Raw genomic sequence first — 21,516 nt, forward strand, 5'->3', positions numbered from 1 at the left:
AGTAAACATGATGGCCAGGCACGCTGGCTCACGCCTGGAATCTCAGCACTTTGGGAGGCGGAGGCAGGAGGATGGCTTGAGCTCAGGAGTTTGAGACCAGTCTGGGCAACATGGTGAAACTCCATCTCTACTATAAATACAAAAATTACCCTGGTGCGGTGCTGCATGCCTGTATTCCCAGCTACTCGGGAGGCTGAGACAGGAGGATCACTTGAGGCCAGGAGTTCCAGACCACACCCGGCTATTTTTTTTTTTTTTTTAGATGAGTTTCATTTTTGTTGCCCAAGCTGGAGTGCAATGGCACGATCTCAGCTCACTGCAACCTTCGCTTCTGGGTTCAAGCAATTCTCCTGCCTCAGCCTCCCAAGTAGCTGGGATTACAGGCACCTGCCACTGCACCCCAGTTAATTGTCTGTATCTTTAGTAGAGACGGGGTTTCACCACGTTGGCCAGGCCTGACCTCAGATGGTCCACCCACCCTGGCCTCCTAAAGTGCTGGGATTACAGGCATGAGCCACCACACTTGGCCATTTTCAATGTTTTCACCACAAAAAAAATGGTATGTAAGGTAATGAATATGTTAATCAACCTGATTTAGCAATTCCACAATGTATACATATTTCCAAGTATCATGTACAGCATAAACATAGACAATTTTAATACATACAATATATGCAATTGTACATCATAAACATACACAATTTTTATTTGTCAATTTTTTTTTAAATGTAAGTTTTTAAAGTTATTTTGGCTAGGCACAGTGGCTCAGGCCTGTAATCTCAGCACTTTGGGAGGCTGAGGCAGGTGGATCACTTGAGATCAGGAGTTCAAGACCAGTTGGCCAACATGGTGAAACCCCGTGTCTACTAATAACAATTAGCCGGGCACAGTGGCACGTGCCTGTAATCCCAGCTACTCTGGAGGCTGACGCAGGAGAATCACTTGAACCCAGGAGGCGGAGATCGCAGTGGGCCAAGATCACACCACTGCACCCCAGCCTGGGCGACAGAGCGAGACTGTCTCAAAAAGAAAAAATAATAATAATAATAATAAAGTTACTTTGTTAAGCTGGGCATAATGAGGTGCCTGTAGTCCCAGCTACTCGGAAGACTGAGGCAGGAGGATCACTTGAGCCCAGGAGTTCAAGTTCCGCCTGGGCAACAGAGCAAGTCCTCATCTCTATAACAAACAAACAAACAAAAAACAAAATAAAGTTTTTAAAAAAGCATTTGCTCGCTGGCAATGCACATGGGGCTTTAAATGCATCCCACCTTCACACTCGGCAGAGCTTCACTCTCCCTTCATACAGAGGACACCTCCAGTGGACTGGCCCATCCCTTTTCTGTGGTTAAACTAGTTCAGCGAGGCACTAGGGATATTTTCATGAGGAGTCTGGAGCTTGACGCAGGTGGCTGTTGATCGTTCTCCAAGCTGTGTCGGATCCCATATCCAAAATATACAGCAAATCCTAACAGGGAAATGAGACAATGAGAGGAGATGTAGTCACCCCTTCCCTTATAAATGCCCTATAGCGATTATACTGTGGTCTGTTTATTTGGAGGTTTTCTTGTTTCTTTTATTTAGAGATAGAGCTTCGCTCTGTTGCCCAGGCTGGAGTGCAGTGGCATGATCATGGCTCACTGCAGCCTCGATCTCCCGGGTTCAAGCAATCCTCCCACTTCAACCTTCAGAATAGATAATGACTACAGGCGGGTGCCACTGTGCCCGGCTAATTTTTTTTTTTTTTTTTTTTTGAGACAGAATCTTACTCTGTCACCCAGGCTGGAGTGCAGTGGCACAATCTGGGCTCCTGTCACCTGGGCTGGAGTACAATGGCATGATCTTGACTCACTGCAACCTCCGCCTCCCAGGTTCAAGTGATTCTCATGTCTCAGCCTCCTAAGTAGGTGGGATTACAGAAACCTGCCACCACACCCGGCTACTTTTTTGTATTTTTAGTAGAGAGGAGGTTTCACCATGTTGGCCAGACTGTTCTTGAACTCCTGATCTTAGGTGATCCACCTGCCTCGGCCCCCTGAAGTGCAGGGATTATAGGCGCGAGCCACTGCGTGCGGCCAGTTTTTAATTTTGGTAGAGATGGAGTCTCGCCACGTTGCCCAGGCTGGTCTGGAGCTCCTGGTCTCAAGCAATGCTCCTGCCTTCATCTCCTGAGTAGCTGGGACTACAGGCACAGCCCACACTGTCAGCCTGAGACAGAGGTAGGGAAAGGTCGCGGGAAGAGTGTTGGACACCCAAGACGCCTCTTTTTTTCCAGGAAGCCACTCACCAATCAACATCCAGACTCCAAACTGGGCCCAGGCCTCAGTGGTCATCTGCATCATCAGATAAACATTCACAGAGATGCTGACCAACCGGAGGACAGGCAACAGGGGGACCTGCAGGCAAAGAGTTAACACTGAGCACACCACAAATGTCTGCAAGGGACCCTTAGCCCAAGGGGCAGGAAGACCACAGCTGTGTTCCAGTTGCAGATTCAATGCCTATTCTTTTTTTTGTTTGTTTTTTTGTGTGTTTTTTGTTTTTTTTTTTTTTGAGACAGAGTCTCGCTCTATCACCCAGGCTGGAGTGCAGTGGCATGATCTTGGCTGAATGCAATCTCCGCCTCCTGGGTTCAAGTGATTCTCCTGCTTCAGCCTCCTGAGTAGCTGGGATTACAGGCACGCACCACCATGCCTGGCTAATTTTTGTATTTTTTTTTTTTTTTTTTTTTTTTTTGAGACAGAGTCTCGCTCTGTCACCCAGGCTGGAGTGCAGTGGCACGATCTCGGCTCACTGCAAGCTCCGCCTCCTGGGTTGACGCCATTCTCCTGCCTCAGACTCCCGAGTAGCTGGGACTACAGGCACCCGCCACCACGCCCGGCTAGTTTTTTTGTATTTTTATTAGAGACGGGGTTTCATCATGTTAGCCAAATGGTCTCAATCTCCTGACCTCGTGATCCGCCCGTCTCAGCCTCCCAAAGTGCTGGGATTACAGGCGTGAGCCACTGCGCCTGGCCTAATTTTTGTATTTTTAGTAGAACCGGGATTTCACCATGTTGGTCAGGCTGTTCCCAAACTCCTGGCCTCAAGCAATCCACCCGCCTCGGCCTCCCTAAGTGCTGGGATTACAAGTGTGAGCCACCTCACCTGGCTCAATGCCTGTTCTGAGTGGGTATCCCATTGGGTGTTCTGGAAGAAACAGGTTTTGGGAAGTACCGATAGGTGGGGGCTGGAGGGGATGTCCATGAACACTCCATTGGTTTTAGCAACTGCCCTTTTTTCCCCTGGTCCTGTAGAGTAGTTAGAGCTTGAGGCCTGCAGAGTCCACCGACTCAGGAGGGTGGTGTGGGGACATAAGGTCACCTACCTTGAAGTAGAGAGGAGTGTTGCTCTGGGGCTGTCTCCAGATGGTGAAAGTGAATCCTGCAACGAGCACCAGCAGTAGCACAGCAGCTGTGATGTAGATCGGCTCTCCAGAGAACAGGCGTTTGGGCCAATGGGCCAGTACCAGGCAGAGCATGGTCAGCAGGACAACTGGAAAAGGGTCAAGGTTGGGGAGAGCAAGTTCAACTCCAGAAGCTAAATAAGTGAAGATCTTGGGCCACGTCCTATCTCCCAAACCACACATATATATGTGTATATATGTGTGTGTGTGTGTATGTGTGTGTGTCCGTCCCAGCCTCCCCAGTAAGGACTACAGGCACGTGCCAGCACAACCAAATAATGTTTATTTTTTTAGATGCATTTTCACTCTTGTTGCCCAGGATGGAGTGCAGTGGCACAATCTTGGCTCACTGCAACCTTTGCCTCCTGGGTTCAAGTGATTCTCCTGCCTCAGCCTCCCGAGTAGCTGGGATCACAGGTACCTGCCACCGCGCCCAGCTAATTTTTGTGTTTTTAGTAGAGATGGGGTTTCGCCATGTTGGCCAGGCTGGTCTCAAACTCCTGACCTTGTGATCCGCGCTCCCCTCGGCCTCCCCAAGTGCTGGGATTACAGGTGTGAGCCACTGCGCCCAACCTAATTTTTTGTATTTTTAGTAGAGACAGGGCTTCACCATGTTGGCCAGGCTGGTCTCAACTCCTGACCTCAAGTGATCCACTCACCTCAGACTTCCAAAGCGAGCCACCACACCCAGCCTAAACTTTTTATTTCATATATGTATTTGTGTGTGCATATATGTGTGTGTGCATATATATATATATATATATATATATATATATATATATGGTTTTTTTTGTTTTTTTGAGACGGGATCTCACCCCATTGCCCAGACTACAGTGCAGTGGTGTGATCTTGACTCACTGAAGCCTCGACTGCCCAGGCTCAAGCAGTCGCTCCTCCGCAGCCTCCCAAAGTGCTAGGATTCCATGTGTAAGCCACCGTGCCCGGCCAAAAGTGCCCCTACTAAGAAGGGCCACCATAAATTCAAGACTCCTTTCTTTTTTTTTTTTTGAGACGGAGTCTCGCTCTGTCGCCCAGGCTGGAGTGCAGTGGCCGGATCTCAGTTCACTGCAAGCTCCGCCTCCCAGGTTTACACCATTCTCCGGCCTCAGCCTCCCGAGTAGCTGGGACTACAGGCGCCCGCCACCTCGCCCGGCTAGTTTTTTTTTTTGTATTTTTTAGTTGAGACGGGGTTTCACCGGGTTAGCCAGGGTGGTCTCGATCTCCTGACCTTGTGATCCACCCGTCTCGGCCTCCCAAAGTGCTGGGATTACAGGCTTGAGCCACCGTGCCCGGCTCAAGACTCCTTTCAACTACCAAAGCCACACACTCCCTACCCGGCCCCCTGCCCCTTCCTATCAGGTTCAAAACACCCCGCAGAGAAACCCCACTGCTCACCAAGCAGAAAGGCACCTCCATAGACGGTGCGGCCAGATCTCGGGGTGGGGATGGCGCTGACAGGGCTCCACAGACTCGTCGGAGTGCTGGACGCTTCAGGAACACGTTCTGGGCATTTCGCTTTGGGTACAGAATTCATCTCAACTACTTCCTCCTTCGGCTTCTCATTCTTGCTGAAATTCTGGTCTGGCTGGTACCTGAATCAGAGAGAGGAGGGCAAGACTAACCCATGTCCCTGTTCATCCAACATCAGAGAGCCTAATACACCCATGGTAGCTCCCACGTATCCGAGTTTCATCTACCCGTGTCCACTACAGCCCAAAAATAATACATGGAAAAGTCCAGCAGTAATTCGTAAGTTTTCTTTTCTTTTTTATTCACTCTGTCACCCAGGCTGGAGTGCAGTGGCACAATCTCGGCTCCCTGCAACCACCTCCGCCTCCCAGGTTCAAGCAATCTCCTGCCTCAGCCTCCTGAGTAGCTGGGATTACAGGAGACCACCACCACGCCCAGCTAATTTTGGTATTTTTAGTAGATACCAGGTTTCACCATGTTGGCCAAGCTGGTCTCAAACTCCTGACCTCAAGTGAGCCACCTGTCTCGGCCTCCCAAAGTTCAGGGATTACAGGCGTGAGCCATCGCGCCCCACCGTAATTCGTAAGTTTTCAATTGTGTGCAGCTTCAAGTAGCAGCATTCCACGCTCCCCACGCCCAGGATGTAAATCATCCTTTTGTCCAGTGTGTCCCTGCTGTGAACGCTACCAGCCGTGTTAAATCACTTTAGACATCTGAGTTATGGATGGGAAAATGATCATATATAGGGACTGGTACTATCCGCGGTTTCGGGCACGGGCTGAGGGTCTTGGAACGTGTCCTCTGTGGATAAGCAGGGGCTACTGTACTCCTCCCACTCCTGTATGTGTAGCAATGCACCGAGGGCCAGGAGGCAGGCAGAGGAGGGCTGGGAACCCCATCAATCTTCACGTGTCTAGGACCCCAGTCTCACCTGAGGACAAGAACAGAAAAGGCCACCAAGGAGTAAGCAAGCATAGTCCCGATGGACGAGAGGTTCACAAGGTCACTGAGCTCAAACAGGAAAGCCATGATTGCTACAGTCAGGGCACAAAACCCGGTAAGTTCCAATGTTCTACAGCATTAGAGGGTGACTGTCGTTAACAATTTATAAGAGCTGGAAAAGCACTTTGGGAGGCTGAGGCAGGCAGATCACCTGAGGTCAGGAGTTCAAGACCATCCTGGCCAACATGGTGAAACCTCATCTCTAATACAAAAATTAGCCGGGCGTGGTAGCACGTGCCTGTAATCCCAGCTACTCCAGAGGCTCAGGCAGGAGAATTGCGTGGACCTGGGAGACGGAGGTTGCAGTGAGCTGAGATCATGCCACTGCACTACAGCCTGGGCTACAGGGCGAGATTCTGTCTCCAAAAAAAAAAAAAAGAAAATGAGAGATGGAAAAATAGGTTTTCAGTGTTCCCAATGCAAGGAAATAATCAATGTTTGAAGTGATGGTTGTGGTATTACCTTGATTTGATTATTACATCTTGTATACATGTATGGAAATATCATACTGTACCCCATGAATATGTACAATTATTGTGTTAATCAATACTAGGAATGTGGCCAGGTGCGGGGGCTCATGCCTGTAATCTCAGCACTTAGGGAAGCCCAGGCGGGGGGACTGCTTGAGCCCAGAGCTTCCACATCAGCCTGGGCAACATAGTGAGACCCCCACCTCTACAAAATTTAAATATTAGCTGGGTGTGGTGCCACTGTACACTGGCATGGGTGAGAGTGAGATCTTGTCTCAACAACAACAAAAGTTAGATTATGTACATTTTCCTTAAATTTTTTTTTCTTTCTTTCTTTTTTTTTTTTTTTGAGACGGAGTCTCACTCTGTTGCCCAGGCTGGAGTGCAGTGGCCGGATCTCAGCTCACTGCAAGCTCCACCTCCTGGGTTCACGCCATTCTCCTGCCTCAGCCTCCTGAGTAGCTGGGACTACAGGTGCCCGCCACCTCGCCCGGCTAGTTTTTTTTTGTATTTTTTAGTAGAGACGGAGTTTCACCGTGTTTGCCAGGATGGTCTCGATCTCCTGACCTCATGATCCACCTGTCTTGGCCTCCCAAAGTGCTGGGATTACAGGCGTGAGCCACCGCGCCTGGCCCTTTCTTTTCTTTAAAAACAGGAATCATCGTACCTCACTGCAGCCCTAACCTGCTGCGCTCAAGCCATCCTCCCACCTCAGCCTCCTGAGTAGCTGGGACTACAGGTGTACCACCACACCCAGCTAATTTTTTGTTTGTTTGAGATGGAGTCTCGCTCTGTTGCCCAGGCTGGAGTGCAGTGGCATGATCTCAGCTCACAGCAAGCTCCGCCTCCCACAGGCAGCTAATGGTTAAAAGTTTTTTTGCAGAGACAAAAAAATGATCTCAGGGTCTGGCTCTGTTGCCCAGGCTGGTCTCAAACTCCTGGGCTCAAGTGATTCTGCCTTGGCCTCCCAAAGTACGGGCATTACAGGCATCAGCCACTGCACCCTGCCTTTATTTTATTTTATTTTTTATTTTATTTTATTTTATTTTATCTTATCTTATGTTATCTTATTTTATTTTATTTTATCTTATTTTATTTTATTTTATTTTATTTTATTTTATTTTATTTTATTTTATTTTATTTTATCTTATTTTGAGACAGGGTCTTGCTTTGTCACCCAGGCTGGAGTGCAGTGGCGTGACCTCGGCTCACTGCAGCCTCAACCTCCTGGGCTCAAGCGATCCTCCCACCTCAGCCTCCCAAAGTGCTGGGATTATAAGCATGAGCCACTGAGCCCAGTCCCATTTTCCTGTTAAACTTTTTATTAAATAAACTTTTGTAATAGACAAAAATTTTTTTTTAATTAATGAATAATAATAAAAGTGAAAATGGATGGGCTGTAGGAGAGGATGAGGAACTAACGCATAGAAAACGGATGAAAGAAAGCCTGAATTCTGGGCCTTTACCTGCAACGGTCCCGGAAACAACAGTGGCCACCACAGGGGTGCTGGTGCGGGTGTGGATCTGGGCGAGTCCACAGAAAAGGAGCCCGTCCTCGGCCATCGAGTAGAGCACGCGAGGCACGGGGAACATGACACCCAGGAGGCTGCATGCAGGAGAAAATGGGAACACGCATGGGGACTCAGGAAGCAAGAGGGACTGGGGCTTCCGCTCCATCACCTCTGTGGGTGAAGCGTCTCCTCCCTTTACACAAGGCCCAGGACACCCGAGAACCAGACAGCAGACGGGGAGAGAGCGTCCAGCATTGACCTGGAGGACAGGGCACAGAGGGTGCCGACGGCCACAGCATATCTGATGGGGGCCCATCCAATGTGGACAAAAGCCTCCGGCAAGGGGTTCTCGGGACATATCAGGTAGTAGGGCACCATGAGGGTGAGCGCCGCTGAGACACCAAAATAGGCCAAGAAGCAGATGAAGATCGAGGTCACGATGCCCAAGGGGATGGAGCGGTGAGGGTGGAGGGCTTCTTCTCCTGCAGGACAGGGCCAGGAAAACGCACAGAAGCGAGGGTGCGAAACCCTCTTCCCTGTTCCCCATCCGAGAGAAGGGTAGCCTTTAATGAAACCTGTGCCCAGCGGCAGCCCAAACTGTGCCCAACCCCCGATGAGACAGAACGACCGTGTTACCTGTGGTGGCGATGCCATCAAAACCCACAAACACAAAGAAACACGTAGCTGCTCCATGGAGAATCCCGCCAAAGCCAAAAGGCACAAACCCGCCAGAGCCCAGTGAGCCCAAGCTGCGGGGAGAGAAGGAACAAGAAACATTGGTAAGGTGTGCAGCTGTCTTTCTGGGACGACTCAGTTAACTCCAACTGCTCAGTTAATTCCACAAGCCCTGGACCTCCACTGCCTTCCCCACGCCCCGTCATCCGGCTCCATCAGCCCAGATTCCCCCTGTTCCCACAATAGTCCAGGTTCTGCACCCCAGCCCCCACTCCTGTGTCCAAGAGGGCACCTCTGGCCAGTTGCAATGGCTCACGCCTATAATCCCAGCACTTTGGGAGGCTGAGTCAGGTGGATCTTGAGCCCAGAGGCTGAGACCAGCCTGGGCAACATGGCAAAACCCCATCTCTACAAAAAATTAAAAACTTAGCTAGGTGCGGTGGTGCACACCTATAGTCCTAGCTACTCTAGATGATCGCTTGAGCCTGGGAGGCAGAGGCTGCAGTGAGCCATGATCATGCTAAAGCACTCCAGCCTGAGGGACAGAGCAAGACCCTGTTTCAAAAAATAAAAATAAATTTTAGGCTAGGAGCAGTGAGTGGTTCACACCTGTAATCCCAGCACTTTGAGAGGCTAAGGTGGGCAGATCACCTGAGGTCAGGAGTTTGAGACCAGCCTGGCCAACATGGCGAAACCCCATCTCTACTAAAAAAAAAAACAAAAAAACCAAAAAAAACAAATTGGCCAGGTGTGGTGGCAGGCACCTGTAATCCCAGATACTCAGGAGGCTGAAGCAGGAGAATCGCTTGAACCCGGGAGGTAGAGGTTGCAGTGAGCCAAGATTGTGCCACTGAACTTTAGCCTGGGCAACAGAGCGAGACTCTGTCTCAAAAAATAAAAATAAAAATAAATTTTAAAATAAAAAAACAGGCCAGGCACAGTGGCTTACACCTGAAATCCTAGCACTTTGGGAGGCAGAGGTGGGCAGATCACTTGAGGTCAGGAGTTCGAGACCAGCCTGGCCCACATGGTAAAACCCCATCTCTTATTAAAAATACAAAAATTAGCCGAGCGTGGTGGCAAGCGCCTGTAATCCTAGCTACTCGGAGGCTGAGGCAGGAGAATTGCTTGAACCCGGGAGGCAGAGGTTGCAGTGAGCCGAGATCGTGCCACTGCACTCCAGCCTGGGTGATAAGAGCGAGACTCCATTTTAAAAAAATAAATAAAATAATAAAATTTAAAAAAAATTTTTTTTTTTTTTGAGATGGAGTCTCACTCTGTCAGTGGTGCGACCTCGGCTCACTGCAACCTCTGCCCCCCAGTTAAAGCAATTCTCCTGCCTCAGCCTCCCAAGTAGCTGGGACTACAGGCATGTCTCAAATAAATAAATAAATAAATAAGTATAAAATAAATAAATATAAATAAATAAATATAAGTAAATATAAATTAAAATAAAAATTAAAAAAATAATTAAAAAAAAAACACACACAGTGTGCCCTCACCTGTGGGTGTCGTTGGACCCCAGCCCGGCCCGTTTGTAGTCGGCGTCTGTGAGCTGCCAGTCGTGCAGATCTCCCTTGATGAAGCCGGAGACGACGACACAGCTCAGAACCAAGAGGTTCACACCTGTGAAGACTTTGGAAACCCAGGCTGACTCCCGAGCTCCCAGAGCCAGCACTCCTGTAGCGAACATGGAACATCTGGAATAAGTAAGCTCACGGAGACAGAAGGCAGATCCGTGGTCGCCAGGGGCCAAAGGGAATGAGGAACGACTGCCTAAGGGGTGCAGGGTTTCCCGTAGGGGTGACGAAAACCTTTCCCAACTAGGTGGAAGTAGCGGCTGCACAATGTTATGAATGTACTAAATCCCACTGAACTGCAGGTTTCAAAATGGTTCATTTCAGGCCGGGCACGGTGGCTCACACCTGTCATCCCAGCACTTTGGGAGGCCGAGGCGGGCGGATCCCGAGGTCAGGAGATCGAGACCATCCTGGCTAATACGGTGAAACCCCATCTCTACTAAAAATACAAAAAATTAGCTGGGCTTGGTGGCGCGCACCTGTTGTCCCAGCTACTCAGGAGGCTGAGGCACGAGAATCACTTGAACCCAGGAGGTGGAGGTTGCAGTGAGCTGAGACTGCACCACTGCACTCCAGCCTGGGCAACAGAGCAAGACTCAGTCTCGGGGAAAAAAAAAAAAAAAAAAAAAAACTAAACTAAAAACTAAACTAAAAATAAAAAATGAAATAAAATGATTGATTTTAGTGTGGAGTCCCAGCTACCTGGGAGGCTGAGATGGGAGGATCACTTGAGCTCACTTGAGCCCAGGAGTCCGAGGCTGCAGTGAGCCATGATTGTGTCAGTGCATTTCAGCCTGGGAAACAGAGAGACTCTGCCTTAAAAAAAAAAAAAAAACTGTTCTAAGTAGAGAGGAAGAAACTTCTCTAAGTCAGTGGTTCTCAGCTTCTGATTGTCCTAATTTGGGGCTGGGTACCCCTGGCATCCCATGGGTAGAGGTCAGGGATGCTGCTCAATGCCCTGTAATGCACAGGGTGGCCCCCGTGACAAACAATCACGTGCCCCAGGATGTTAATGCCAACGTGTGGAAACAGTGGTCCCAGTCTTACCTGCCTGTGATTCCCATCATAGGTTCTTCCTTCTGGTTTTCTAATACCCACCACCATTGCCTCCTCCCCCAAGCCTTTCCCACCCCCTTCCTCCTCCATGCCCCCTCACCCCATCTATCTCTGACCCCCGCCTCACCAGTGAGGACCAACACCAGGCCCAGCGCAAAAAAGTCTGGATACTTGGCCAGAACTTGAGGCACGTGCAGAGAAATGCCCTGCAGGGCAGGGGAGATGCGATTCCCGATCAGGCTGTCAAACGCAAAACTCCAGGCCTTGGCCACGCTGGCGGCACCTGCAGCGGCAGAAGGAGGAATGTGCATTTATGAACATGTGCTGAACCCTGACCATGTGCCATGCGCGATCTCGGCTCACTGCAACCTCTACCTCCCGGGTTCAAGTGATTCTCCTGCCTCAGCCTCCCAAGTAGCTGGGATTACAGGCACTTGCCACCACGCCCAACTAATTTTTGTATTTTTAGTACAGATGGGGTTTCATCATGTTGGCCACTCTGGTCTCGAACTCCTGACCTCAAGTAATCCACCCACTTCGGCCTCCCAAAGTGCTGCAATTACAGACGTGAGTCACTGCGCCCAGCCAGGGATAAATCATTTTTTTTTTTTTTTTTTTTTTTTTTTGAGACGGAGTCTCGCTCTGTCGCCCAGGCTGGAGTGCAGTGGCCAGGTCTCAGCTCACTGCAAGCTCCGCCTCCCGGGTTCACGCCATTCTCCTGCCTCAGCCTCCGGAGTAGCTGGGACTACAGGCGCCCGCCACCTCGCCGGGCTAGTTTTTTGTATTTTTAGTAGAGACGGGGTTTCACCATGTTAGCCAGGATGGTCTCGATCTCCTGACCTTGTGATCCGCCCATCTCGGCCTCCCAAAGTGCTGGGATTACAGGCTTGAGCCACTGCGCCCGGCCGGATAAATCATTTTTAAAAGAAAAAGGGAAAAGAAAAATACCTAATCTCAAAAAAAGTCTTTTGATGAGATGGGGAGGAGTAGCAGAAAAAGAAAAAGAAGAATAAAATAGGCCAAGCGTGCTGGCTCATGCCTGTGAGAGGCCGAGGCAGACGGATCACCTGAGGTCAGGATTTCGAGACCAACCTGGCCAACATGGCAAAACCCCGCCTCTACTAAAAATACAAAAATTAGCTGGGCTTAGTGGTGCATGCCTGTAATCCCAGCTACTTGGAAGGCTGAGGCAGGAGAATCGCTTGAACCTGGGAGGTGGGGGTTGCAGTGAGCTGAGATCACGCCACTGCACTCTAGCCCGAGTGACAGAGTAAGCCTCCGTCTCAAAAAAAAAAAAAAAAAAAAAAAATGGTGGGGGAATGAGTTTGTGGCACGCATCTCCCCCAAATCTACAAGAACCCTATCCCGTACATCCCACAGTTCCCATCTCCTCTTATTGTTCAATCCCGGAAGGGAAGCAGAATGAGACTGCGTAAAGGGCATCTGGGCCTTTTCCTGCCACCATTAGCCACCCTCCCTCCCACAAGGTGGATAAACAAAGCGAGTCTGAAGGCCACCATGGCTCCCCCAGCGCCCCCCTCCCTATGCAGATCCTAATTCCTTTGTGTTTCCCACACCTCCCTCCGTGCCCCATCATCTCACCGATGACATAGGAGAGTAAGAGGTTCCAGCCAGTAATGAAAACCACCAGTTGACCCACTGTGACGTAAGTGTAGAGATAGGCGGAACCGGAGCATGGCACCCGGGCCCCAAACTCCCCATAGCAGAGTCCAGACAACATAGAAGTCAGGGCCGCCACCAAGAAGCAGATGACGATGGCCGGTCCAGCTTTCTCTTTGGCCACTTCTCCGGCTAGGACATACACGCCCGCTCCCAGGGTGCTGCCCACACCCAAGGCCACCAGATCCAGGGTCTTCAGACAACGAGACAAGCGATGCTCAGAGACCCCCTGGCCCAGCTGCAGGGGCCGGCTACGCATCAGCTTCCCACCAAATTGGCGAATATTCTGCCAGACCATCTGAGATGGAGTTGAGGAGGGCGCTAAGATCTGCAGAGAACACAAGACAGAAGGCCACTCAGAGAGAAAGCCACGAAGACTATTTGTACCACTTTGGCCCTGGGAGCTGTTCAGAACCAGCTCCTCTGAACAGTGCAGTTCTGGGAAGAGCAGGTAGTGAAAAACATTCTGGGCAAATCATCCATCTCTGAACCTCGCGGCCTTCAAATGTAAACAGGAACTTTAATACTTTTCATAGTTACATGGCTGGGCGGGATGGCTCACGCCTGTAAATCCCAGCACTTTGGGAGCCCGAGGTGGGAGGATTGCTTGAGCCAAGGAGTTCGACACCAGCCTGGGCAACATAGTGAGACCCCCATCTCAAGGAAAAAAAAAAACTAAAAGTTACTGGAAGAGTTTCTTCTTTAAAGAGATGCAAACAAAAGCTTCCAGTATGGTGCCAGCACACAAGACATAGGAGCTGTGTAATTGATATAATTGGAGTTAATTGGCCGGGCGCAGTAGCTCACGCCTGTAATCTCAGCACTTTGGGAGGCTGAGGCGAGTGGATCACTTGAGGTCAGGAGTTTGAGAACAGCCTGACCAACATGGTGAAACTCCGTCTCTACTAAAAATACAAAAATTAGCCAGGCACAGTGGCACGCGACTGTAATTCCAGCTACTCAGGAGGCTGAGACAGGAGAATTGCTTGAACCCGGGAGGCGGAGGTTGTGGTGAGCCGAGACCATGCCACCGCACTTCAGCCTGGGTGACAGAGTGAGATTCCGCCTCAAAAAAAGAAAAAAAAAAAAAAAGAGAGGAGACGGGGTGAGGGAAGGGAAGGGGAGAAAGGGAGTGAGCGAGAGAGAGAAAGAGAGAAAGAGAGAAAGAAAGAAAGAGAGAAAGAAAGAAAGAAAAGAAAGAAAGAAAGAAAGAAAGAAAGAAAGAAAGAAAGAAAGAAAGAAAGAAAGAAAGAAAGAAAGAAAGAAAAGAAAGAAAGAAGAAAGAAAGAAAGAGAGAGAAAAGGAAAGGAAGAAAGAAAGAAAAGCAAGCCACAAGAAGACAAATACTGTATGATTCTACTTGCATGAGGAATCTGGAGTAGTGAAACTCAGAGACACAAAGCTGGCTACCAAGGGCTGGCGTAGAGGGATGGAACAGAGGGATGTTTAATGGACATAGTTTTCAGTTTTGCAACATGAAAAACTTCTGGATTTTGCTGCAAACTTAAAACTGCTCTGAAAACAATAGTTGCAGACTGGGTGTAGCGACTCATGCCAGTAATCCCAGCACTGTGGGAGGCTGAGGTGGGTGGATCACTTGAGATCAGGAGTTTGATACCAGCCTGAGTAACGTAGTGAGACCCTGTCTCTACAAAAATAAGTAATTTTTAAAATTAGCGGGGCGTGGTGGTGCATGCCTGTAGTTCCAGCGACTGGGGAGGCTGAGGCAAGAGGATTTCTTGAACCAAGGGGGTGGAGGCCGCATTGGGTAGTGATAGCACCACTGCATTCCAGCATAGGCAGCAGGGCAAGGCCTTCTCTCAGAAAATAAATGAACAAAGAAAATACAAAGTCAGGCCGGGCGCGGTGGCTCAAGCCTGTAATCCCAGCACTTTGGGAGGCCGAGACGGGTGGATCACGAGGTCAGGAGATCGAGACCATCCTGGATAACACGGTGAAACCTCGTCTCTACTAAGAAATACAAAAAACTAGCCGGGCGAGGTGGCGGGCGCCTGTAGTCCCCGCTACTCGGGAGGCTGAGGCAGGAGAATGGCGTGAACCCGGGAGGCGGAGCTTGCAGTGAGCTGAGATCCGGCCACTGCACTCCAGCCTGGGCTACAGAGCGAGACTCCGTCTCAAAAAAAAAAAAAAGAAAATACAAAGTCAAAATGGCTAAGCCAGGCACAGTGATGACCCTGTACTCCCGGCTATTCAGGAGCCTGAGGTGGGAGGATGGATAGGGCCCAGGAGTTTGTGGTCAGCTTAGGCAAGACCTTATCTCAAATAAATAAATAAATAAATAAATAAATAAATAAATAAATAAATAAAAATAATCAAATAAAATAAAAAATAAAGAAAAAATGGAAAAGGTGGTAAATTTTTTTTTTTTAGACGGAGTCTCCTCTGTTGCCCAGGCCGGAGTGCAGTAGCACAGTCTCGGGTCACTGCAACCTCCGCGTCCTGGGTTCAAGCAACTCTCCTGCCTCCCGGTTATTTTTATATTATGTATTTTCTACCACAATTTTTTAAATGCTGCCGATAATACAGCCGGCCTCAGAGAATTTCTGGGTGGTCGTACAGAAATCACCGATGGAAGGCTGAAATCACTCTCGCATCCCGCAGAGCCCCTGCGTAAGGCTGAACCCAGGAAACGGGTCTCAAGTCTCTGGACACGCATGCAAGCCCAGCGCAATCCCTGCTCACATCCACAGCTCCAAGCTCCTTGGATTCTCATCTGAAAAGTGGGTATCTCCGCAGTCCGCCCAGGGGGCCAGGCTGATGCAACAGCGCGCGCGCATTGCAGAGGCCTCCTTCCGGGACCCCGAACCGTACGGCCCGCGGTCGACAGAGGAGGGGGACACCCAAGACTTTTACCAGACTACTTGCGACGACCGAGGAGCCCTGGATCCGAGGCAACGAGGCTCACTGCAAGCAGACGTGAGCTGGAGCTGCGGGATCTTTAAAATGGCAGCGGGAAACGCTGAGACCCTATGAAGTCCTGCGCCGGCAGGGTGGGACTGACAGGGCCGGCCGGGTGGGCGTATCTGTAGTGATGCAATCAGGCGTTACTTTTTTTTTTTTTTTTTTTTTGGGTAGGGGGAGACAGGGTCTCTCTGTCGGCCAGGCTGGGGATGCAGTGGTACAAACACGGTTCATTGCAACCTCTACCTTCTGGGCTCAAGCTATCCTCCCACCTCACCACCTCAGCCTCTGGGACCACAGGTGCGCCCACACGCACAGATAATTTTTTTACTTTTTGTAGAGATGGGGGGTCTTCATATGTTGCCCAGGCTGATCTCAAACTTTCTGACCACCAGCAATCCTCCCGCCTTGGCCTCCCAAAGTGATGGCATTACAAGCGTGAGCCACCATGCCCTGCTGACTTTGACGTTTCTGTAGTTCCCAGCAAGGGGTGATTCTAAGATGTTTGTTTATTTATTTTTACTATTATTATTATTATTATTATTTTTATTTTTATTTTTTTTTTGAGAGGGAGTCTGGCTCTGTCGCCCAAGCTGGAGTGCAGTGGCCGGATCTCAGCTCACTGCAAGCTCCGCCTCCCGGGTTTACGCCATTCTCCTGCCTCAGCCTCCCGAGTAGCTGGGACTACAGGCGCCCGCCACCGCGCCCGGCTATTTTTTTTTGTATTTTTTAGTAGAGATGGGGTTTCACCGTGTTAGCCAGGATGGTCTTGATCTCCTGACCTCGTGATCCGCCCGTCTCGGCCTCCCAAAGTGCTGGGATTACAGGCTTGAGCCACCGCGCCCGGCTATTATTTTATTTTTTGAGACAGAGTTTCACTCTTGTCGCCCAGGCTGGGATGCGGTGACACAATCTCAGCCTCCAGGTTCAAGCGATTCTCCTGCCTCAGCCTCCCAGGTATCTTTGATTATAGGCACCCACCACCACACCCAGCTAATTTTTGTATTTTCAGTAGAGACGGGGTTTCACCATGTTGGTCAGGCTGGTCTCAAACTTCTGACCTCAGGTGATACACCTGCCTCAGCCTCCCAAAGTGCTGGGATTACAGGCATGAGCCACCACGCCTGGCCATTTTAACCATTTTTACATGTAGTGTTTGGTGGCATTAAGTACATTCACATTGTTGTACGACCATCACCACCATCCACCTCCCAGGCTGGTTTCATCTGGCAAAACTGAAACTCTACTCACTGACTCCCTTTTCTCCTCTCCCTGCAGTCCCTGGCAACCACCGTTCAACTTTCTGTCTGTATGAATTCGACAACTCTAGGCTTTTCATATAAGTAGAATCATACAATATTTGTGACTGGATTGTTTCACTTAGCGTGATGCCCTCAGAGTTCATCCGTGTGGTGGCATGTGTCAGAACTGCCTTCCCTTTTAAGGCTGAATTATATTCCATTGTCTGTACATGCCACGTTTTCCTTATCAGTTCACCCACGGATGGACGTCTGGGTTGTCTTCACTTTAGGGCCATTAAATAATGCTGCTATCAACATGAGTATCCAAGTATCTTTCAATGCCCTGCTTTCTTTTTTTTTTTTTTGAGATGGAGTCTCACTCTGTCGCCCAGGCTGGAGTGCAGTAGCTGATCTCGGCTCACTGCAACCTCTGCCTCCCGGGTTCACACCAGTCTCCTGCCTCAGCCTCCCGAGTAGCTGGGACTACAGGCACCCGCCACCACACCCGGCTAATTTTTTGTACTTTTAGTAGAGACGGGGTTTCACCATATTATCCAGGATGGTCTCAATCTCCTGACCTCACGATCCACCGCCTCAGCCTCCCAAAGTGCTGGGATTACAGGCGTGAGCCACCACACCCGGCCTTCAATGCCCTGCTTTCTCGGTATATACCGAGAAGTGGCATTGCTGTGTCATACAGTTTTAAGATTTTTTTAAGTGTTTGACTCCATTGATCATTAAGGACCCTATGAAGTAGAGGTTGATCCCATAACATGGGATCCCACTCACACTCCTACTCTCTCTTAGTCTTACCCACATCAGCTTTCCACAGTCTACCCAGACACTCAAGTGTCAGGGACCCCCAAACCAAGCTAGTCACAAACTGGAAAAGGGGGAGCTAACGATTGCTGATATTTGTAAATTCACACAAGAAAAACATGTAACAGGCTGGGAGTGGCAGCTCATGCCTATAATCCCAGCATTTTGGGAAGCCAAGGCATGCAGATCACTTGAAGTCAGAAGTTGGAAGCCAGCATGGCCAACACGGTGAAACCCTACCTCTACTAAAAAAAAAGAAAAAAAATTAGGTGGGCGTGGTGGCAGGCACCTGTAATCACAGCTGTTCCGGAGACTGAGGCAGGAGAACTGCTTGAACCTGGGAGGTGGAGGCTGCAGTGAGCCAAGATTTTACCATTGCACTCCAGCCTGGGTGACAGAGCAAGACTCCATCTCAAAGAAAAAAAAAAAGCATTTAGTAAGCATCCTACACACATGTAGCCCTGTGCATAAGGACCTTAGAAGATAAAGGTGAGTGAAACTTGGTCCCATCTTACAAGAAGCTCTGTTTGCCAAGAGAGCTGAGCATGCAGGCAGAGAGGTGCAACATAGGTAAGAAGTACTACTGTTCATAGAAGTCAGAACATGGGAAGGAGAAGGAGAACCTGATTCCCAGATAGAAAAAAACCCAGGGCCGGGTTCGGTGGCTTACACCTGTAATCCCAGCACTTTGGAAGGCTGAGGCAGGCGGATAACGAGGTCAGGAGTTCAACACCAGCCGAACCAAAATGGTGAAACACCATCTCTACTAAAAATACAAAAATTAGCTGGTGTGGTGGCACACACCTGTTAATCCCCGTTAGGAGGCTGAGGCAGGAGAATGGCTTGAACCTGGGAGGCGGAGGTTGCAGTGAGCCAAGATTGTGCCACTGCACTCCAACCTAGGTGACAGAGCAAGGCTCCATCTCAGAAAAAAAAAAGAAAGAAAGAAAGAAAAAAGAACCCTGCAATCAATCTACCAGGAGTTGTAGGTATGTAGTCTCTAGGTAGCACGTGCCACCACGCCTGGCTAATTTTTGTATTTTTAGTAGAGACAGGATTTCACCATGTTGGCCAGGCTGGTCTTGAACTCCTGACCTCAAGTGATCCACCAGCCTTGGACTCCCAAAGTGCTATGACAACAGGCACGAGCCATAGTTCCTGGCCAATAAAATTGAAAACTGATATGATGATCATTACCTACTCCATGCATGTATCAAAATATCAAGTGCCCCATAAATATGTAAAATTATTATCTATCAATTAAGAAAAAAAGTTCCACCAGGCATGGTGGCTCACGCCTGTAATCCCAGCACTTTGGGAGGCTGAGGTGGGCGGATCACCAGGTCAGGAGATGGAGACTATCCTGGCTAACACGGTAAAACCCCGTCTGTACTAAAAGCACAAAAAATTAGCCGGGCGTGGTGACGGGCGCCTATAGTCCCAGCTACTCAGGAGGCTGAGGCAGGAGAATGGGGTGAACCCGAGAGGCAGAGCTTACAGTGAACCGAGATTGAGCCACTGCACTCCAGCCTGGGCAACAGAGCGAGACTCCGTCTCAAAAAAAAAAAAAAAAGAAAAAAGAAAAAGAAAAAAAGTTCCCTTCATTGGCTGTTTTAATTTTATACCACCCTGAGTGAAATCTTGCCGCCTAGAAAGTTTAGCTGCGGAGTTTAGATTATAGTGAAAAAGCACAGCGGAGGCAGGAGCTCTGCCAGGGGGAGGGTGCGGGGTTGATGTGGAGTCCCAGCCTGTCCAACCAGCGGCCCGCGGGCTGCCTGCCACCCAGGATGGCTTTGAATGCGGCCCCATACCAATTCATAAACTTTCTTAAAACATGATGAGTTTGTTTGCGATTTGGGGTTTTTTCAGCCCATCAGCCATCCTTAGTGTATTTTTTTTTTTTTTTTTTTTTTTTTGAGACGGAGTCTCGCTCTGTCACCCAGGCTGGAGAGCAGTGGCCGGATCTCAGCTCACTGCAAGCTCCGCCTCCCGGGTTCACGCCATTCTCCTGCCTCAGCCTCCCGAGTAGCTGGGACTACAGGCACCTGCCACCTCGCCCGGCTAAGTTTTTGTATTTTTAGTAGAGACGGGGTTTCACTGTGTTACCCAGGATGGTCTCGATCTCCTGACCTCGTGATCCGCCCGTCTCGGCCTCCCAAAGTGCTGGGATTACAGGCTTGAGCCACCGCGCCCGGCCCATCCTTAGTGTATTTTATGTGTACCCGAAGACAATTCTTCTTCTTCCAACGTGGCCCAGGGAAGCCAGAAGATTGGACACCACTGATTGTAGACAAATAAGGAGACCACCTTCACACACAGCACGGTACACTGTTTTGTTTTTGTTTTTCTTCAGATGGAGTCTGGCTCTGTCTCCCAGGCTGGAGTGCAGTGATTTCTCGGCCCAATGAAACCTCCGCCTTCCAGGTTCAAGTGACTCTCCTGCCTCAGCCTCCGAGTAGCTGAGATTACAGGCACCCAACACCACGCCTGACTAATATTTGTATTTTTTTTTTTTTTTTTTTTTTTGAGACAGAGTCTGGCTCTGCCGCCCAGGCTGGAGTGCAGTGGCCGGATCTCAGCTCACTGCAAGCTCCGCCTCCCGGGTTCACGCCATTCTCCTGCCTCAGCCTCCCGAGTAGTTGGGACTACAGGCGCCCGCCACCGCGCCCGGCTAGTTTTTTGTATTTTTTAGTAGAGACGGGGTTTCACCGTGTTAGCCAGGATGGTCTCGATCTCCTGACCTCGTGATCCGCCCGTCTCAGCCTCCCAAAGTGCTGGGATTACAGGCTTGAGCCACCGCGCCCGGCCTAATATTTGTATTTTTAGTAGAGACAAGTTTTCACCATGTTGGCCAGGTTGGTCTCGAACTCCTGACATCAGGTGATCCACCTGCCTCAGCCTCCCAAAGTACTGGGATTACAGGCATGAGCCACCGAGCCCAGTCACAAAGTGACCTTCTAAAAAAAAAAAAAAAAAAAAAAAATGCCTTTTTGCAAGACAAAAAGTGCTCTTATGATAATTTCTTTAATTTTTAATTTTTTTTTTTTTTTGAGACATAGTCTCGCTCTGTCACTCAGGCTGGAGTGCAGCAGGCTCAGGCCATCCTCCCACCTGAGCCTCCCGAGTAGCTGGGACTACAGTCACAACGTCACCACACCCAGATAATTTTTGTATCTTTGGTAGAGATGGGGTTTTGCCGTGTTGCCCACGTTGGTCTTGAACTCCTGGGCTGAAGTGATCCACCCGCCTCAGCCTCCTGAAGTGCTGGGATTACAGGCATGAGTCTCTGCGCCTGGCCCTATTATTTATGGTGGAGATAAGGAGATGATTACGGTATGATTTCATGCCTTCCATAGTTTATTGACATAAAAAGGGATTTAAAACAAAAAAAAAAACATTGACAGTGCTTAAGGAGGAGAAGAAGAACACGAACACGCTTCATGGAATGCACTCCGTAGGCGAAGTACATTAAGCGAATAGTGAGTGAGTTCCAAATTGTTAAAGTCCTGATGCTCACAGGATGGAGAAGGACTATGTGAAAAGTAAAATCTAGTTCAAATTTGAGGCGAACCAGCCGGGTACGGTGACCCACGCCTGGAATCCCAGCACTTTGGGAGGCCGAGGCAGGTAGATCACCTGAGGTCA

The 21,516-nt window shown here is 49.5% G+C and overlaps 1 protein-coding gene and 1 long non-coding RNA gene across 4 annotated transcripts; one reads left to right on the top strand and one right to left on the bottom strand.

The window, feature by feature from the left end:
- Positions 1-634: 634 nt before the first annotated feature.
- LOC102116984 (cationic amino acid transporter 3-like) lies at positions 635-13,507 on the bottom strand. 3 transcript variants are annotated; one of them, XM_074024629.1, is made up of 11 exons: positions 12,812-13,507; positions 11,337-11,492; positions 10,076-10,253; positions 8,535-8,647; positions 8,158-8,380; positions 7,854-7,993; positions 5,847-5,949; positions 4,841-5,037; positions 3,368-3,534; positions 2,288-2,396; positions 635-1,468 (listed from the first exon to the last, which is right to left on the bottom strand). In XM_074024629.1, the coding sequence occupies exons 1-11, from the start codon at positions 13,185-13,187 to the stop codon at positions 1,359-1,361; spliced, it is 1,872 nt and encodes a 623-aa protein (XP_073880730.1). In that variant the 5' UTR covers positions 13,188-13,507; the 3' UTR covers positions 635-1,358. The 3 variants fall into 3 exon arrangements, 2 of the variants coding, with proteins under 2 accessions (XP_073880730.1, XP_073880729.1); XR_012427951.1 differs by lacking the exon at positions 5,847-5,949 and having other exon boundaries at positions 7,854-8,380; XM_074024628.1 differs by lacking the exons at positions 635-1,468; positions 2,288-2,396; positions 3,368-3,534; ... (1 more) ...; positions 5,847-5,949; positions 8,158-8,380 and adding an exon at positions 5,749-5,846.
- On the top strand, positions 5,034-7,739 carry LOC141409141 (uncharacterized). The gene is made up of 2 exons (XR_012427952.1): positions 5,034-5,972; positions 7,549-7,739. It is a non-coding gene; the product is annotated as an uncharacterized lncRNA (long non-coding RNA).
- Positions 13,508-21,516: the final 8,009 nt, after the last annotated feature.

The sequence above is a fragment of the Macaca fascicularis genome, chromosome 19, assembly GCF_037993035.2.
Source record: "Macaca fascicularis isolate 582-1 chromosome 19, T2T-MFA8v1.1".
Classification (NCBI taxonomy): domain Eukaryota; kingdom Metazoa; phylum Chordata; class Mammalia; order Primates; family Cercopithecidae; genus Macaca; species Macaca fascicularis.

Excerpts from the sequence above, each read along its gene's own strand:
- LOC102116984 (XM_074024629.1), bottom strand. The coding sequence starts at position 13,187 with ATGGTCTGGCAGAATATTCGCCAATTTGGTGGGAAGCTGATGCGTAGC. Across the intron at positions 8,648-10,075 it reads GGGTCCAACGACACCCACAG|CTTGGGCTCACTGGGCTCTG; the intron begins GTGAGGGCACAC and ends CTCTCCCCGCAG. Across the intron at positions 8,381-8,534 it reads TGATGGCATCGCCACCACAG|GAGAAGAAGCCCTCCACCCT; the intron begins GTAACACGGTCG and ends CCTGTCCTGCAG.